The following is an 18,311-nucleotide window of genomic DNA, read 5'->3' on the forward strand; positions in this document are numbered from 1 at the left end:
TTGGCACAAAGAAATAAATACATTTTCAGCAAAACACAGGTAAATAGTTTTGAGTCGATGTATAACGTAAGAGTGAGTAGCAAAAAGATAATAGGAGAGAGAGAGAGCATGGCAGACTGACTGATACTTCTGAATTATACAGGACTGCATAGGTTCCATGAAAACTATGGCAGTACAGAACATTTACAATAGAAGGTGGTCTCTGTATGCTGCACTCTATTATACTAAATTAAGTGATTAATATGTAGCCTTTATTGGGTATATAATAAAATATTAGAAATGTTTAATAAAACACAGACATACAAGTGAAAGTAATATAAAAAAAAAAAAGTGATTAGCACAATTAAAATAGTGATGAACTAAGGAATAATAGTATATGTGAATTACGTTTTTAGTTGAGTGTTATGCCTTCAGCAGTTTGGTTTAATTTTTAAAACTGCTGTCTTGGATTGGATTGATCCTTTAATACATTTACACAAGATGAAAATGCCTCTCTTTGCATAAATGTTGCTCCCTTATGGAGTTGTAACTATTCCGTTTATGGAGGCGAGTCTGAGACGCAGTTCCACATTCCTTTTCCTCGCAGTCACTGAATGTTATTAACATCTGTCAAACAATGCTTGTTCTGGTCAAGACATTAAGACAAGATTCATTTTTGCATAGAATGTCTAGTTTGGCATAGGTTTTAAATGGCACCTGGAAAAGATCATTATCTCCGTCCTTGTTACACTAGCTTTATCATGTTTGCCTTCATTCCAAATAGCTACATTTTGTCAATGGTAACAAAAAGGTTGATTTGAGTCAACAGTTAGGACAACTCAATTTGCAAAATGTTGATAGTTTTAATTGGATATGCATGATGTTATTGTATCATATATATGCAGTTTTATGCAAACAAAAATTGAACAACATATTTTGCACCACGAAACGCGTTTGGGGAAGGAGGAGTTGAGAGGCTCAGGTGTCCGTCGGCGAGGAGGGTTGAGGGGGCGCCATCGTGTGACGTCAATCAGTTGCGCGGAGGTTGGCGTCGGCTATTGGAGCTGCAAGCAGTGAGAGCGCTTCCAGCTCAGTGTACATCACCCCTTACCTGTCACAAGCTGCGGACGGCACATTGTCAGTCGTTCTACAGCAGCCTGGTTTATGTAAGTAAGCATTTGGCTGTTTTTTTATCTTTATTAAAGTTTTTAGCAATCTGCACTATTATCTCCTATGTCATTTCCTTTCTGGGAATCCACGGAGATTACTATTGAGTATTCAAGCTGTGGGATACCAGGAGAAGGGGCTGACTAAAGATTGACAGCACGTGGGATTCGATAGGTCCAGGAGAAAACGCTGGTTAAAGTACAGATTCTCTCAACTGAATATAACAGCATTATTCTTGTAAGTTTATCACTTTAAAGTCCTTTGAGCTGGAACTTGTTGCTGCGCAATGGTCTCTTTTCCCTTTTTTATTAATCTGTAGGAGGAATATTGAGACACCAGCCAGCAGCAGATTCACCACTTCATTCTCGTTTGAAACACTAAGAGAACTTTTCTTATCTCTATGGACATTGCATTGGACTGGGGTAACTGTTGTTATCATTAGCGCCGGATTTATTGCATTGTGTATTTATTGTCTGTATACAAATTTGTGAGTAATTTGTTAGGTAGGAACCCCACGGCAGCTATCACCAATCATGCACAGAGTTTTTGGTTTATATATCACATATCACAAGTATTATTTGTTATTAGCACATTTTAATGGTCAGAGCGCTGAGCTATAGGGTATTAATTAGCCACTCATTAACATATTTTGCATATATTATAGGACAATAAATTTCATTATGAAAGACTTAGAGCAAAAGCATGAGGGACTTCGGAGTACAATGTTTTGTGAAATATGATATCATGGTTCAATAAAGTCCTTTGAAATTCTAGAAAACCTAAACCAATACTGTACATTCTCCATTTCATATGGAATATTTTTACAGATTTCTTTTGCAAAAGTGCACATTGATCAGTAATGCATGAAAATGCTAAATTATCACCAAGCTACTACTTTTTTTTCACAGAATACGGCAGTACATAAAAATGTGTTTTCAAATAAATTATTGGCACATTTCAACATTGATGTAGAAAAAAAAATAAAAAAACATGCTGCTTGCATTTTTTTATAAAATTAAATCTTTTGTTGACTTGGTGATTTCAAAAGCAGCAATCCCATCTATTTTTTCTTTTCATACAGATTTGGGAGGGTTCTTCGGAGTTAAACCATGCTAATTAGTGGCTCTGTGGCCTCCCCGGTTCCCGAAATACTTAGTTTTAGTTGCTGGTGTTTCAGGCATTCAAAAGTGTCACCAAATCCTACAGTGAGGATGGGGTTGCAACTTCCTATTGGATGACTGCAGGCACCATCTTTACAAATTAGGATGTAAACCAGCACCCAAAATGCTAAATACAGCTGAACCCCATTATAACGCGGTACTCGGGGTCCACAGACAGCGTTATAACCGGGATCACGGGGGGGAGGGGGGAGATAGTGCTGTGAAGTGCAAACTCCTCCTGTGTCCTCGGCTGCAAACCCCTTCTCTGCCCGAGGGGCCAGTAGTGCATTTGCTTCAGCAATATTAGTGAGGTCAGCGTAACTCTTACACTGTCCTGATTATTGGGCAGTGTAAATTGCTACCTTGTTAACCTAAAGACCTTTCCTGTCAGGTGTAGGTGGATGAACTGTATAGTTAAAGCACTTTTCCCCACACTTCCAACTACAGTACCACTAGCTTTCCTACTTGGTGAGCGATAAACATCAGAGAAGATTTCAACGGTGGAATGAAAATATAGTTCTCTACATGAAGATCATGTAAATAATAAAAAAAAAAAAAGACAGAAGCTATTGGGGTAGAGGAGACATAACCATAAGAAATGGAAGATCGCATACCTGTAGAGGGATGTAAGAGGCCTCTTAGTTCCTCCAAGTTTTGGCCTGTATGGTTTTGGTTCTCCAGCCATGTTGATATCTGCAAGATAAACAATGTACATACATTATTCATTCATACGTCACAAAATTATTATCTATATTTTAAATGCAAGTATTCATTGTTATCAGCTTGGTAGCTTTGTTTCCTTACATGTGGCCTGATCTGCAGAGAATATTTTAACAGTTGACATTTTTTCTTGTGTATTGCAAGTTTCCTCATCTTGAATTTTGCCATCTCTCATGAATTCACACAGTAGTTCAATCCAACTTACTTTTTCACTAGTTTCAGATGATAGCCTCTCCTTTATAAGACTACTAGCTGAGAGACCCGGCGTTGCCCGGGATGTAATGTTTGCGCTCCTCTCTCTCTTCCCCTGTCTCCCCTCTGTTTGTTCCCCGTTCACATCAATCCAGCCCCCCTCCCTCCTTTACAGCTCCGTCCACCCCCCTTTACAGCTTCATGCAGTGTGTGCGTCAGTCATTGTGTGTGCGTCAGTCAGTCACTGTGTGTGTGCGCGTGCGTCAGTCTGACGCACAAACACGGACTGACTGACGCGTACACACACACTGTCAGTTTGTGCGTGTGTGTGTGCCTCAGTCAGTGTGTGTGCGTCAGTCAGGGTGTGCGTGCGTCAGTCAGACCGGGGGTGTGTGCGTGCATCAGTCAGTCCGGGGGTGTGTGCGTGCGTGCGTCAGTCAGTCCGGGGGTGTGTGCGTGCGTCAGTCAGTCAGGGGGTGTGTGCGTGCGTCAGTCAGTCAGGGGGTGTGTGCATGCGTCAGTCAGTCAGGGGGTGTGTGCGTGCGTCAGTCAGTCAGGGGGTGTGTGCGTGCGTCAGTCAGTCAGGGGGTGTGTGCGTGCGTCAGTCAGTCAGGGGGTGTGTGCGTGCGTCAGTCAGTCAGGGGGTGTGTGCGTGCGTGTGGCAGGCAGTCGGTGTGTGCGTGCGTCAGTCAGTCAGGGGGTGTGTGCGTGCGTCAGTCAGTCAGGGGGTGTGTGCGTGCGTCAGTCAGTCAGGGGGTGTGTGCGTGCGTCAGTCAGTCAGGGGGTGTGTGCGTGCGTCAGTCAGTCAGGGGGTGTGTGCGTGCGTCAGTCAGGGGGTGTGTGCGTGCGTGTGGCAGGCAGTCGGTGTGTGTGCACGTATGAAATATATATATATATATCACCCCACCTCCCTCACTCCTTTCATATGAAATCTGAATAGCAACAGTTATAAACCCTTGCTGGGGAAAAACAAAAAAAAAAAAAACAAAGACATGTCTTGGCTGGGAAGAATCATGTGTAAAAATGAACATTGCATTCACGGCTGCTGTACCTTTTCCAAGCTTTACTGAACCCAATAATATTCCAGAGATTAAGATTTTCATGAATTAAAAGAATGTATTTTGAGCAACAACAAAAAAAACTTAAAGAGGCAGTTCCCCGTACTCTATTTTATTTGCTCTCCTCCCCCTTTTCTGTACATGTACAGGAAGCAGGGGGTCTCCGGAGCTAGACCTCGTTGCAGCACTGGAGATCCTCTTGTTACCGACATACTTACTTGGGAAGGTGCCCCCGGTACTATCCGCTTCAGGGTAAACAAAATAGAGATTTAAATGTACCGCGTCACAGGCCAATAGTCATGCAGGGTGTTTTAACCCTCCATAAAAAGGTATAGGTTGCAACTTTTTCGGTAAGTATCTTGGAGGCAGGGGGTCTCCTGATCTGAAATGAATGAGGTTCAGCTTCGGAGACCATCGAGAACTGTTCATTTAATTTCTGAGAGAGGACGTTTCACCTACCCAATATTTTGAGGTATTTTTATGTAGCTGAGTTGAGTCAAGTACTGTTTAGTGATAACTCTTGGAGGTGGGTTGATCTAGAGCAGGGGTGCGCAAACAAGCCTGTTCTACCCCCCTGCTCGCGTCACCTCCCTTACCTTTCCGCCGGCATTGGCCACATTGCCATGACGACGCGTCACCAGAGAGAAGGTAGGAGACCTCACCCGCTCCCCCGGCATTTTATTTAAATGTTGTGGGGAAGATGTTGTGGGGCGGTATTTGAAGCCCCCCAGTTTGCGCACCCCTGATCTAGAGAACCTAGAAATCTGCTCTCTTTAATAACCCCACAATTTGTGACTTCCTAAGATAAAAGATTCCCACATGGGAATACGTGCTTCAGACATAAAAATAAAATTAGGAAAAGGAGTGCCTGCCCTGAAAAGTTTACAATCCAAGTGATTACACTGTGATTATAAATCCTGGATTAACAGTTTTGATGGGTTATTCATGTAACTGTGACAGTGCCAATCATTCCACCATGACATGGCAACCCCAATTAAAGTCAATGGGAATGCGATAGTTCCCCAACCAGCTCTCTCATTTTAATGAATAAACAAACCCCTTCAGTCTCACCGAGGTCAGTATCTTTTGTCACTGTGTCAGTAAAAAGAAAGTGTTTTGCAAAAGATAGCATTATAGAGAACACATTTTAGCACGTGTTTGAGAATGTTAGCTAATCCCTATTAATGAATTTCCCGTGAACATCATTTACTCAAAATCGAGAAACATCAAAATCTCTTAAGTGTGCATTTTATGGTACCTACCACAACATTGAAAGTCAGCATGGTAGGTAATCCACTCATCTCTCATACTAGTAGGTATTCTATCATACTTGCCTGTATTATTACAAGAGCTTTGTTTTTATTTGAAATACAAAATGGTAATTTTTGAACTGGGAACAAATACAAATTTATAAACATTGTTCACCATAAATCATACAAAAAATTGCCATACTTATATTTTCTTACGAAATTAAGCAGTTTGGAAGATATTACAATACCACTTGTTATGGTAAAAAGAATGATCGCGTTATATGCGGATCGCGTTACGCTAAAAATTTCGACAAACATTGCACCCCTCAGGGGTTCCGCGGTCCACAGAGGGGGAGACAGTCCCCAGAGGGGGAGAGCTGGGATAACTCTCCCTGCTGTCCCAGACCCACGAAGGACTGACTCGGCATCTGCATCAGCTGGCAGCTCTCTCCTCTCCCTGCTTCTGCATCAGCTGGCAGCTCTCTCCTCTCCCTGCTTCTGCCAGCTACTCCTACGTGTATTTTTTTGTTTTTTAATAAATCAGTTCAGTACTATGAGAAAATACTTGTAGCATTTGTTTTTTTCTTTTTAAACAACTCTGAATTACATTTTTAATGTATTAGAATGTAACAAGCATTTTTTGTTTCTGAAGCAACCATTTACAAAGTCACATCCCTTCCCTCTTCTGAAACAGGCTCTGGCAATCCCCTTTTGAGCCCTGGCCCCTCTCTAGCAGTGCACCAATTATATCTAGTGACTGCCTGGTCAGATCTTCCCCACAGAACTTTCATTTTTGGTCCTCTTCTGCTGCACTGACAGCCATTTAGTGAACCCACGAGCCAAATCTCAGCCGATTAATCACTGGAGGACAGATTGATCGGCAACTTAGTTAATTACTTATTGTGTGGATTGTATTGATGCACATATTAAAGGGGAAAATGTAATTTAAAAAAAAAGGCAGCTTGGACTGCTGCTTTAATGCAGAGGCGCAACATCAACATTTCTCTCTGCACCACATATGCTGCAAAATTGAATGGGCACATAGCTCCTTATGTGTTCAGTTTTTGCCATGGTACAAATTTACATGAAATGCAGATACAAAAGGGATTTCAGGATAGAGAGATAGAGAGATAGATACAATATATATATATAGATATATATATATATATATATATCTATATATATATATTATGGTGGGTAAAAAAAGTGAAAAACCCTCCACAGTAAAGCATATAGCAAATGGAAATATTACTGTGTTCTCATTTGCATGTCTTAGGCCGCGGGCATGGTCAGCGCCGCGCTCACGCTTGGCAGTGAGCCCCTGCAGCCGCAATGAGAGCGGCTTTAGTAGGGCCTCGCGCATCCTTCCGCAGGTGTGCGGAAGCGTTGCAGACAAATTTTTTTTAGTTTAAGCGCTCACGGGAGCGGAGGGCCGATCACGTTATCGGTTCGCCCAATGAGGGCGAACCAGCTCCGTGACGTTACTGGCCCGCAGGCCCGACACGCCCCCGGACGGAGCACGAACTAAGGCCAGGGAAAGCACTCGCTTTCCCTCAGCCTCCGCACGGCTGAAGTCTCTATGGACTCAGCCTTAGACAGGTTTGCAGCCCTGCCTTTCATCATTATCACCCAGCACACAGCACTCCCACTGCAGCAAGGGATTCTGGGAAGTGACATGCAAATGACATGCAACCTTTTACTTCACTTTCCAGAATCCCTTGCTGCAGTGGAATCACTGTATGCTGGGTGATAATGGAGAAAGGCAGGGCTGTAAGCCTGTAAGACATGCAAATGAGCACATAGTAATATTTCCATTTGCTAGACACACACACACACACACACACACACAAAAAGATATTCTAATTTGTTTCATATTAAACTAAATTGTAATCCAGTTTATGTTCTCCATTTTTTTCCTTGATACTTTGCCTAAAAACTTGTAATCCATTATGTGTTGTTCCTCCCTGTAACACCACACATCAAAATTCAGGCCCCATTGTTCAGACAAAATGTGTCTAGTATGTCTGCTGTTAGACCCTTTCTGTGAGGTGTCCTCCGGGTAAAGCACAGCTTAAGTGCGGTGATGCCTTTGAATGAAAAACACATTAAATTGTTATCTACTAGAGGGATCTGCAAATACTTAAAGACATAAGGAAATAAAAGATAACTTGCTTCATCTAAGCTGTTTTCATTGCACGAGTGGGCAATATGAAGTACTATTTACATAAGCTATGGTCAAGGCACATTATAGTTTCAGATACTTATTCAATAAATATTATGCATCAAAATGTGTTTTGTACTAGCTTGATTTTCTCTTTCCGAGTTTTGCATGCATTACAATTGTGCCAGACAGCCATGCGTTCATGCTCCAGCTTTTCAAAATGTAATACTTCCTTTGATTGCCATCATCATCATCATCATCATCTTGCTGGAAATGTAACACATTCACATTTGTATTAGCTTCCAGACATTACTTGATAATCTCCTCTACCAGTTCTACCAACAAACAAATCTATTCACAGTGCAGCTAAGCAGCTTATGCATATTTTTTCAGACAATGTAAGACCTTGTTTGATTAACTGTAGGAGGACAGCTCTGTAAACCGGGATTTTTCATTTTTTTGTGCCTTTTAAAATGTGTATCTGATAGATCCCTGCTATTTTCTTTGAAATGTTTCTTTAGCAATCCAAATACCTAGAATGTTCTGAACAGCAAATGTAAGCTCCATATATCGGAAAAAAACAGAAGCCATCTCCCTAAATATTTTTAATTCTTCCATAAATAAATCAGTGCCATTTAGATTAATGTCTCCAGAATTTGCATAGACTCCTGGTTAAAAATCCATTTGTTCCTTCACCTCCCTAGTGATAGCTGATAAAGAGAAGCGCCGATACAAGTTACAGCAAATATTAAATAGGAAAAGGTTTGAAAAGATGGGTCGTGCAACGAGGTCAGACTCATCAGGTTCTGAAAGGCATCAGTGGAGATCAGTTGCATAGTGCAAACATCCACACATCAATAACATGAATCAGCACTGTTCTGGGGGAAAATATCTGTGTTACCATCATTCTAAATTTTTAGATTGGGCATATTATGCCTGGAGGCAGCAATTGTGTATGCCTTCATTGTTCAAAATACTGTCAGTACACATAAATATTTAACAAAGCCTTTAGAGATATGCGAAACCTGCGATAATGCATTTGCATAATTTTAAGCATTTTTTTAAATACATACATTTTGTGGACGCTAAGAAAATGAATAAACACTAAAGAAAATATTTAAATCCTTAACTTTCCCTCTCAACTGAAATAAGGTCGCAGACAAAGTCTAAATCACTTTGCTCTATAACAGAAACAGTCCAAAAAAAAAAAAGTCTGCTGCTGAAGCAGCCAATTGCAGTGTTGAGTCTGTCGAAATGAGAAGCAAGCGCGAGTCTAAAAGACACTGGAAGCAATACACGCACCTACCGGAAGGGACATCAGGCATGGGCAGCTATAGTTCCTGAGCATCAAGACAGAGGGCACAAACAGCGTCAGAGTAGATAGACCTACAGCTTCTTCAGTGACAATGATCCTGGTTATTTATATATGGTTTGCGAGTTGAAACTACTTTTGTCCATTTAATACAATTTCCTGACATATTACACTGTTTCTTTTGCAATATATGTTCACCTGACACTAGCTTGAAAGAACCTAGATGACATACCACAGGGAATTATAGCCTGTGTCTATTTTTAGGCACTCCATGCGAGTGTATTTCTGATCATTGTGGCATTTTTTTTAAAAAATGTATTCACCTTAATGTTATTACACTACACTATGTTTTCTTTTATTCTTATTTTTTCCCCCACTGGAGCATATCTGGAATAGCGCAGGACTTTTTTGGATTGTATGCCACAGTCAACTTTCAGCAAAATATTGCCAGACAGTAAAATTGTGTGTCTGCCCTAGAAAGTCTCAGCAATAAGCAAATCTAAATATTTAGAGAATTTAGTAAGCAAATTTTGCGATTGTACAAAATGTAGAAAATAAGAAATGACCGCATGGCCATGTGTTTAACGTTGTTTTGACCTTTAATGCTTGGTATACGCTTTGCTAAAGTTGCCATTTCGTGAACAAAAAGGCACATTTTCCATGACATGCAAACTTGCAAAAAAAAATTGCACATTTCTACTGACAAAAAGAACATCTTTGTTCTTAACCAAATCTTACCAATACAAGTCAATGAGCCTATATAGAAAAAGTTACAAAAAGGTACTATAGAGCTGTAGTATCTTTTAGCGGTCTGGGAAAAAGGAGAAAACATAATTACACTGTACTGTGCAGCATGTGATAATTGGTAGAGGCCAGTTGACTGTGATCTACATAACTGTGAAAGCTGAAACTGTGTTTTTCCAAGCAAGTTCGCCAGTAACATTATATCCTTGTGACAGGATGACCAGTTGTCAGTGAGAAAGACACGGTTTGTTAGGTATTCACTATGGTTTATTTTGTGCACAGACTTAAGCAAACAATATGGAATGGGAATGCAGTCCCTTCAGGGCACGCCCCCAAACATTGAATTGGAGCTGCTCTTGGTCGCGTCTCCTCCTCCAGACCCCACATCGCCTGTGCAGCAGTCGTGCGTATTATGTAATAGGCCTAAGAAAAAACAAGAGACCGCCTCAACTCAGGAGACCAACTAAACACACAAAGTCCCTCGATATCAGCACTGGCCAAGTAAGCTAGTTCCCAGTCAAAATACCCAAACGAGTACCCTTACCAAGGGTACACTTGCTGTGTCTCAGGACTCACAGTTGAGAATGTCCTTTCAGCCCTCTGTCAGTGCCTGTACTCTCAGGCTGCCTTTTCTAGTCTTAGCCAAAGCCTATTGGTTACACCTGGAGGTTATTGCAAGTAGACATTAACCCCATACTGGAAACTGCGCAAACTGTCATCTCCTACTAACATATACAGTCTGACTATCACAGTCCTATTACAATTTTTAGGGAACGTGAATATCGCCCTTAAAGAAAAAAAAAGAATCCTTTATTACCCAAAATTGCAGTAAAATGTACCAGGTGTGATGTGAAAAATGTGATAGCTATGCAATAATAAATTCCAGTGATACACAGGAGTTATTTAACACTAGTGAATCAATATGGGAGGGGAATCTTATACACTTCTACCATAGGGTTATGTAGTAATAGTTATTAGAAACCCAATGGCAGATAATATATTAGCCCCTTAGATGCCCGAGACCATCTATGTATACCATAGGCTCCAAAGGGACAAATATGTCCTTACATTGCACAGCCTTAGTCACTTTTTGCAACATTTCTTGGCGTTCCATCGGTCCAATCTGCAGTATTTGCAATTTATGTGTTTTACATAGTAGATGAGGTTGAAAAAAGACTTCCGTCCATCAAGTTCAACCTATGCTAAATTTAGACAACAGATACTTTATCCTATATCTATACTTATTGATCCAGAGGAAGGCAAACAAAAAACCCCATTAAGGGGAAAATTAATTTCTTCCTGACTCCAAGAATTGGCAATCGGATTAATCCCTGGATCAACATCCTTCCCATGTACACTTATTTGGTATATCCCTGTATACCTTTCCCATCTAAAAAGATGTCCAACCTTTTTTTGAACAAATCTATTGTATCTGCCATCACAGTCTCCATGGGTAATGAATTCCACATTTTAACTGCCCTAACTGTAAAGAACCCTTTCCTTTGTTGCTGGTGAAATTTCCTTTCCTCCAACCTTAAGGGATGCCCCCGAGTCCTTTGTACTGCCCGTGGGATGAATAGTTCTTTTGAAAGCTCCATGTATTGTCCCTGAATATATCTGTATATAGTTATCATATCCCCTCTTAGACACCTCGTTTCTAATGTAAATAAATCTAATTTAGCTAGCCTCTCCTCATGAGATTTGCATATCATTATCCAGAATCCATGGCTGGAGTGGAAGCACTGTATGCCAAAAGAGAAATGGTGAAAAGCAAGGTTGCAGACATGTGAATGTGCTCACAAGTGGTATTTTTATTTGCCTTGAATTAAGCAAAATGTGCTTTATATATCCTTTATAGTCGTGGTACGAAACAGGGGTCCTCTACTGATAGACCACCCACTTCCAGAGAAAATTTTTATTTTCCAGAATAGAAATCTGGCCCCACGCAAAGACAGCCTCTGGGTGGCTTTCGTCCCGCAAAGAAATCTGCAAAGACAGCCTCTGGGTGGCTTTCTTCCCGCAAAGAAATCTGCAGTGGTGCCCTCATACATTACGCCACTGTTAACAATTGGCTGCCCAACATCTTCTATAAAGCAGAGGGTTTAGAACACCAAACTTGCCATTGGTTGGAGAGGACTATCTCCTGGAGTCCTGCATTGGGAACCTCCTCACAAAAAGACAAGAGACAGCCCTGCTCCATAGGAGCGTCCGACTCAAGTAAGTTCTCATCAAATCCATTAAACATGGGGCATTGCCGCTTTAATGCTATGTTATACAATTAAATCTGCATTTCTCCCGCTATTTTTATCCTGCATGTGTGGGGTTATACAATGTAAATGTCAATTATGTAAATCATTTTTGAAGAGTACAGAAAAGAATTGTATTTGAGCAACTAGCTCAAAATATTTTTTGCTGATAAGCTTTGATTGCTGTTGTAGCTCAAATGACAATTTGCTGACAATAACTGAAGTGCTAACTGTGTGATTATTTAACAGCTCGAATTACATTGACCTTTTCAAATTGCTCTGCTTCAACAATTTCAGTTACAGTAGCTAGAAGTTGGTTGCATTGCCTGATTTGCACTAGTAGAAATATGCAGAATGTACAGTATATACATTTGCAGTATACCAATTGCACTGCATTTCAATATCACATTAAAAGCTTAAGAATACTAAATTTATTGTCATTTTATCTTTATTTTGCCGTGCTTATAATTTGTCATAATGACTCCTATCTTATTGTATATCTAGGGGGTTTGGTTTTATTTCAATGAGTGAGATAGGAATCTTAACACAAAGAAAAATTAGACTTTTTTTCTTTTCGTGTGAAATTAAAATATCAAAAACAATTCATGGTTTCGTGTTGCACCAACAGGATTCTGAAGCGTAGCCTTCTTTCAACTTGCCTCAACCGTCCTGTTTTAGGGACTGATAAGACACAGCAAATTGTACTGTATACACACTCCAACCGTTAACAAGTTAAACAAAATAAACAAATTAGTTGTTCTTGATCACGTATAATACAGCTTTATTCTGTGCATAATAATGGGGAATAAGCAGGGGGGGGGGGGGGGAAACTGCATTTACTTTGACCGTGTCTCTAAAGCACTTTACAAAAAAAAAAAAAAACTAAAATGTATTTTTTAATGTTTTTTTACAAGCTGTCCTAATGTATATCTAGAATTGCAAAGATACTTTTTTTTTGCGTGTGCACCAGTTCATACATTTTTGTTGCACATTATATAGAAAACTGACAACTAGGTGAATACAATTGTACATCTCATAATAGATGTCTGGTAACAACGTAATATATTTTCCTGATATCTTAAGCGGATACATTTAAAGCAAGTGAGGCAAAGGTGTCTGCTGGAGAAAGAGGGCTGAACCAATGTTCTCTTGACTTGATGCAAATAGTTCTGAATGATCAAATGTGTCAAAGAGAGCTGTCCGTTTTTGGGTGCTGTAATTGGCTTGAAACACAAGACAATGCCAATATATCATAATTACATTTATTATGGGCAGCAAAATGTACAGGAAGAGCGGAGTTACGATAGGAGCTCTGTATAATAGTTGAACCACAAAAAATAAGCGCGTCTACATTATCTCATGCTTTTTTGCCACTCCAGTCACCACCTAATTGGTGGCCCAGATTTTTCTTCAGGGAAACTACAGGGATTCCTAGTAGCAATCAGCATGATCTCCAACTCACAGATAGGTAAGCATGTTAGTCATTGATTATGGCAGTTTTGGTGGAATCTGTATTTATTCTCTTGGAGGATTTTGCATTTCTTGTTTGGGCATCAGGTTTGTATTGGTCCTTGCGGCTATGAATTGCTCATTGTTGAGACAACCTATATTTAACATTAGGAGGAGTATTGGTCAAGGGTTGGTCACTGGAGGGGTCTCAAATACTGGAACCTAAATATTAAACTCCTAGATCTTGACTTCGGGTTGCCTATATAAATCACTATATTTTGTTCCCCTTCTCAGGTATTCATTTTTGTGCTCCCTCATTTCCAAGCTATCCCAGATCTAGACAAGATTGGTTAAAGTCTGCCACTTTGGACTTCATCAGTGCTTATGAAAGACGTTTCTTTCTACACCAATGCAAAAAATAACATTCATTCAAACAAAGGGAATGAAGCTAAATCCATTCTGGCAGAAAGAGAACATTAGACACACTATGCAGATGCATAACTTAGAATAATTTAAGGATACTATGAAGACTGATTGCACATCTAGTTAAACTGTTGAAATAATGGTCATTAATTACAAGAGGCCTGTACATATAAAATTCTAGGGGACTGTAGTATTACATGATGTACTAAAACTATGTTTAAATGGTTTCATTGGGAATATAAATGTAAGTTAATTACATAAGTACATGTTCTCGGGTCATTTATCTTAGAAAATAATTGTACAACCACTCAGATTTTTATCTTCCCTTTCTAATTTGCAAATCAACAGCCAAGTTTTTCTTTCCAGAAAGCGTTTCTCTGAATGCAATGGTCTTCAGATTGTGTGCCAAGTGTCTTTAATATTAAGAGAACTAAGAGATTGTAATCTTCTGTAACATTCATATAAATCAAAACAAAATTATACAATATGAATGAGATCTAGTAGTGTGCAACATATCAGTGATTGTACAAATTGTCTTCGGTAACTACTGATGAATACCTTTCTTTGGCTTTCATGACCTAGGATTCTTTGTTACAAGTTTCTTGAATTCCAGTCGGTAAATGGAATTCCCGCGATTCGGAATCTATGTTGTCTGTTTGTGTCCATTTTGTTTCTCCACACTATTCAGACTGAACTGGGATTGTGTAAAATAAGAACACATTTAAGGGAAACCACTTGTTCTATCTTTTCTCCAAAATAAGTTTATAACACACTGGATAAACATTTATTTTCACTGACCACAGCAGATTTCACTAATGCACACAGGTGAATGCAACCAACTAGAATACGAGCCCAAAAACCTGGTTTGGTTAAAATCTGATTATTAATAATAAAAATAATAAATAGCATGTTCTTGTATAGTGCTGCTAGTTTTACGTAGCGCTTTACAGAGACATTTTGCAGGCACAGTCCCGGCCCCATGGAGCTTACAATCTATGTTTTTGGTGCCTGAGGTACAGGGAGATAAAGTGACTTGCCCAAGGTCACAAGGAGCCAGCACCGTGAATTGAACCAGGTTCTCCTGCTTCAAACTAAGTGCCAGTCAGTGTCTTTACTCACTGAGCCACTCCTCTCATAAAATTATGTTTTTTGCATTTGAGGTTTTTAATAGCACGATCATATAAAAATGGCAGTACAGTATTGGGCAGTAAGTCTCCATGAGGCAGATGATGCCTTGAATACTATGAATTATCTCATCACTTTACACAAAGTAACAATGTTTCTGCTTTGATTTGCATTTCTTCGGTATCATCTACAGCAGAGGTGGCCAATACATGGCCCTTCAGTGCAGCCCCTGGAGACGTTTCATACATATATTTTATTTTATTTTTTTAAACGAGCTCCAACTGCAGACAGTGCAGAGGGACCATAGAGACATGTGTGAGTAAAGCCAGAGCGGTCACTAACTAGCTCCTCTCCTGAGCTTCTCTGGATCAGAGACCCCTAGTGGGCTCCCAAGAAGTACAGGGTACAGTAAGTACACACCCTGCCTGCTGGGAGCTCCATGTGTTGCTAAGGAGTCTGGAGAGCAAGTTAGGGACAATTACCCCACTCCCTTCCCTTTCTGTCACCCCAACTTTCCCCATAACCCTCTTGTCCATCAGTTACCCAGACATTCCCTTGCCCCCCCCCTATTCCCCTTGTACCAACTGCACTCCCCTTATTCCCCACAGCCCTGTCTCCCCCTCGCTCTATGCGTTACCCCTGCTTGCCCCCATTCCCACTTTTACGCGGTGTCAGGATATAAACTGTGCCAGTGTATAGTGTCGTCCGGTTATACTCTGCACTACACACGGTCACAGAGTATGTATCCAGATGGCACTACACACGGACACCGAGCATACCCTGATGGCACTGTACAACGACACGTCAGGTTTTTCTGCATCAATGTAAACAGGTGTTATTTTAATTTATTTTTCTTATTGTGGCCCTGTTCAGGCTCTCACAGCACAGTAAATTGAAATCTGGTCCCCTCACTCCGGCACCATGGTAATACAGCGATAACAACTAATCTCCCACATCGGCATAGGTCATGTTTGCATTATGGGTAATTTAAACTACAGGCAGTACTCTTTTACAACGAATGGGTTATCCAACGCTATGCAATGCATACCTATGTTAATTTTTACAATGCCAAAACGGCTTATCCAGCGCTCTTACGACACTTTGCAAAGTTGTGTTTATAATATATATATTATATTATTATACTATATTATGCTATATTATACATAAAATACAGTATATACACTTACTATTATACTTAATTTATGTGTGTACTGCATATCTTATTGCCTGCGTAAAATATTTGGTGTATTCTAGTGTTAAAAATGTCTTCAGGAACGGAACCTTTCATTTAAAGAGTGTTCCTATGGGAAAATGTGTTTCGCTTTAAGACGTTTCGCTATCCAACGCCATTTTGAGTAACGCATTGTGTCGGATAACCGAGGACTGCCTGTATCCAGAAATAAACTGTTGCAATGTGATAAGAACTAAAGAAAACAGGTTTTTGAGGGTGCTAAAATAATTACATGGCCCAAATTGAGGAACCAACTAGGGGAAGGGCATAACTGGGTTTGGTAATAAACAAACAATGTCGAAGTAATATCAAATATTCAAGTCCGGGGAACATTTGAAAAACAGCAATTATAACATGGTCACATTTGACTTTTTTTTTTTTTATCAAAAGCCATATTATACGGGTACAACCCTGACTTTAAATTTTAGAAAGGCAGATTTGAATAAACTGAGGAATAATCTAAAAATAATAAATTGGAATTACATTTTTACAAGGAAAAAATGTGGTAGATAAATGGTCAGTCTTTACAACATTGTTAGAAGAGAATACTAAATATGAAAGGAAAACACAAAACCAATGTGGCTAATTAAACCGGTTGGGGAGGAAATGGAAAGGAAGATTTAGGTTCTTAAAGTCAGCGGGGACAGAGACATGATATCAGAATTATAAGGAATGTAACAAAAGTTGCAATCAAATGACCAAAAGGGCAATCAAATTACCAAAAATTAAAAAAAAAAAAAAAATAGTAAGTAAGATCAGTCCTAAAAAGTTCTTTAAGTACCTTGATACCCAGACATCCAAAACCTATGCCAAACTAGGTGTACTTTATGGTAACACATCCTCCCTAAGCCCACTGGTTAGAAAGTGCATCGCACAGCAGATGCCAATGCCAATTATAGACTATGGGGACATAGTATATGGCACAACACCCCAAGCTCACCTTGGCAAACTAGACATCCTTTACAATTCAATATGCTGCTTTGTCCTCCAATGCAACTACAACACACATCACTGCGAAATGCTCAAATAACTCAATTCGTCATCACTTGAGTCTAGGCGCATTTGAGATCTGACTCCATCTGTTTGCGGTTCCAAGGTTCAACAAAGTATCCAACCGCCGCTTACCGAGCACCACCTCACACCTGGAACAATTTACCGGAGACTCTTAAAGCCGCCACCAGTCTCTTTCAAAACTAAAGCGGTGTCACATTTTTACCTGGTCTATAACGGTTTCACATGTCTAAAAGATAAAATATGTTAAACTGTTCATGCAATGTCTTTATACATAATGTACAACACTTTTCACGTAATGTAACCATGTATTTGTCATCATAACTCTGTGCCCAGGACATACTTTAAAAACGAGGTAACTCAAATGTATTACTTCCTGGTAAAACAGTTGTATAAATAAATAACAAAAGGGATTAGAAAAGAAAAATATAGGAACCATTTCAGTCGAGATGGGCAAGCAAATTATTGGAGATAAAGAATTTGTTTAATACCTCTGCTTATTCCTTGCCTCTGTATTCACCAGGGACGAATCAATTGCAAAAATAGTGTCACAGGAGGAAGCCACAACCTCTATCATCAACAAACAATTGTTAACCGAGTAAGTGCATAGGTGGTTTGATAAAATTAAGGTAAATAAAAGCACAAGGCCCTGATGGCATTATGCACCCAAGAGTTCTTAAGGAGCCACGTTCAGTAATAGCCAAACAATTAAATTTCATATTCAAGGACTTCATTTCCACAGGCTCATTACTTCGAAATTAGCATAAAGAAGACATGGAGACTATATTTCAAAGGCTGCTAGATCACAACCAGGAAATTACAGACTTGTAAGCACGACATCAATAGTGGGGAAGCTACATGATGGTTTAGTACGGGATAATATTCAGAAATATATAGTGGATAACAAAAATAGTAATAATCAGCATGGATGTATGAAGGATAGGTTGTGTCAAACTAACCTTATTAGTTTGAGGTGATAATTAGGAATTATCACCCGGGTAATGCAGTAGATGTGGTCTACTTAGATTTTGCAAAGGCTTTTGATACAGTGCCACACAAGAGGTTAGTGAACAAAATAAAGGA

At 39.8% G+C, this 18,311-nt stretch overlaps 1 protein-coding gene across 7 annotated transcripts in view; it reads right to left on the reverse strand.

Moving 5' to 3' along the window:
• The window catches only part of RALYL (RALY RNA binding protein like), a 675,637-nt gene that overhangs the window by 130,716 nt on the left and 526,610 nt on the right, over positions 1 to 18,311 (reverse strand). For all 7 annotated transcript variants that reach the window (XM_075583013.1, XM_075583014.1, XM_075583012.1 and 4 more), the window contains one exon: positions 2,921 to 2,999. In XM_075583013.1, the coding sequence (XP_075439128.1) occupies positions 2,921 to 2,999 (79 nt within the window). The remainder of the gene's footprint in view (positions 1 to 2,920; positions 3,000 to 18,311) is intronic.

Source organism: Ascaphus truei, chromosome 2 (genome assembly GCF_040206685.1).
Source record: "Ascaphus truei isolate aAscTru1 chromosome 2, aAscTru1.hap1, whole genome shotgun sequence".
Lineage (NCBI taxonomy): Eukaryota > Metazoa > Chordata > Amphibia > Anura > Ascaphidae > Ascaphus > Ascaphus truei.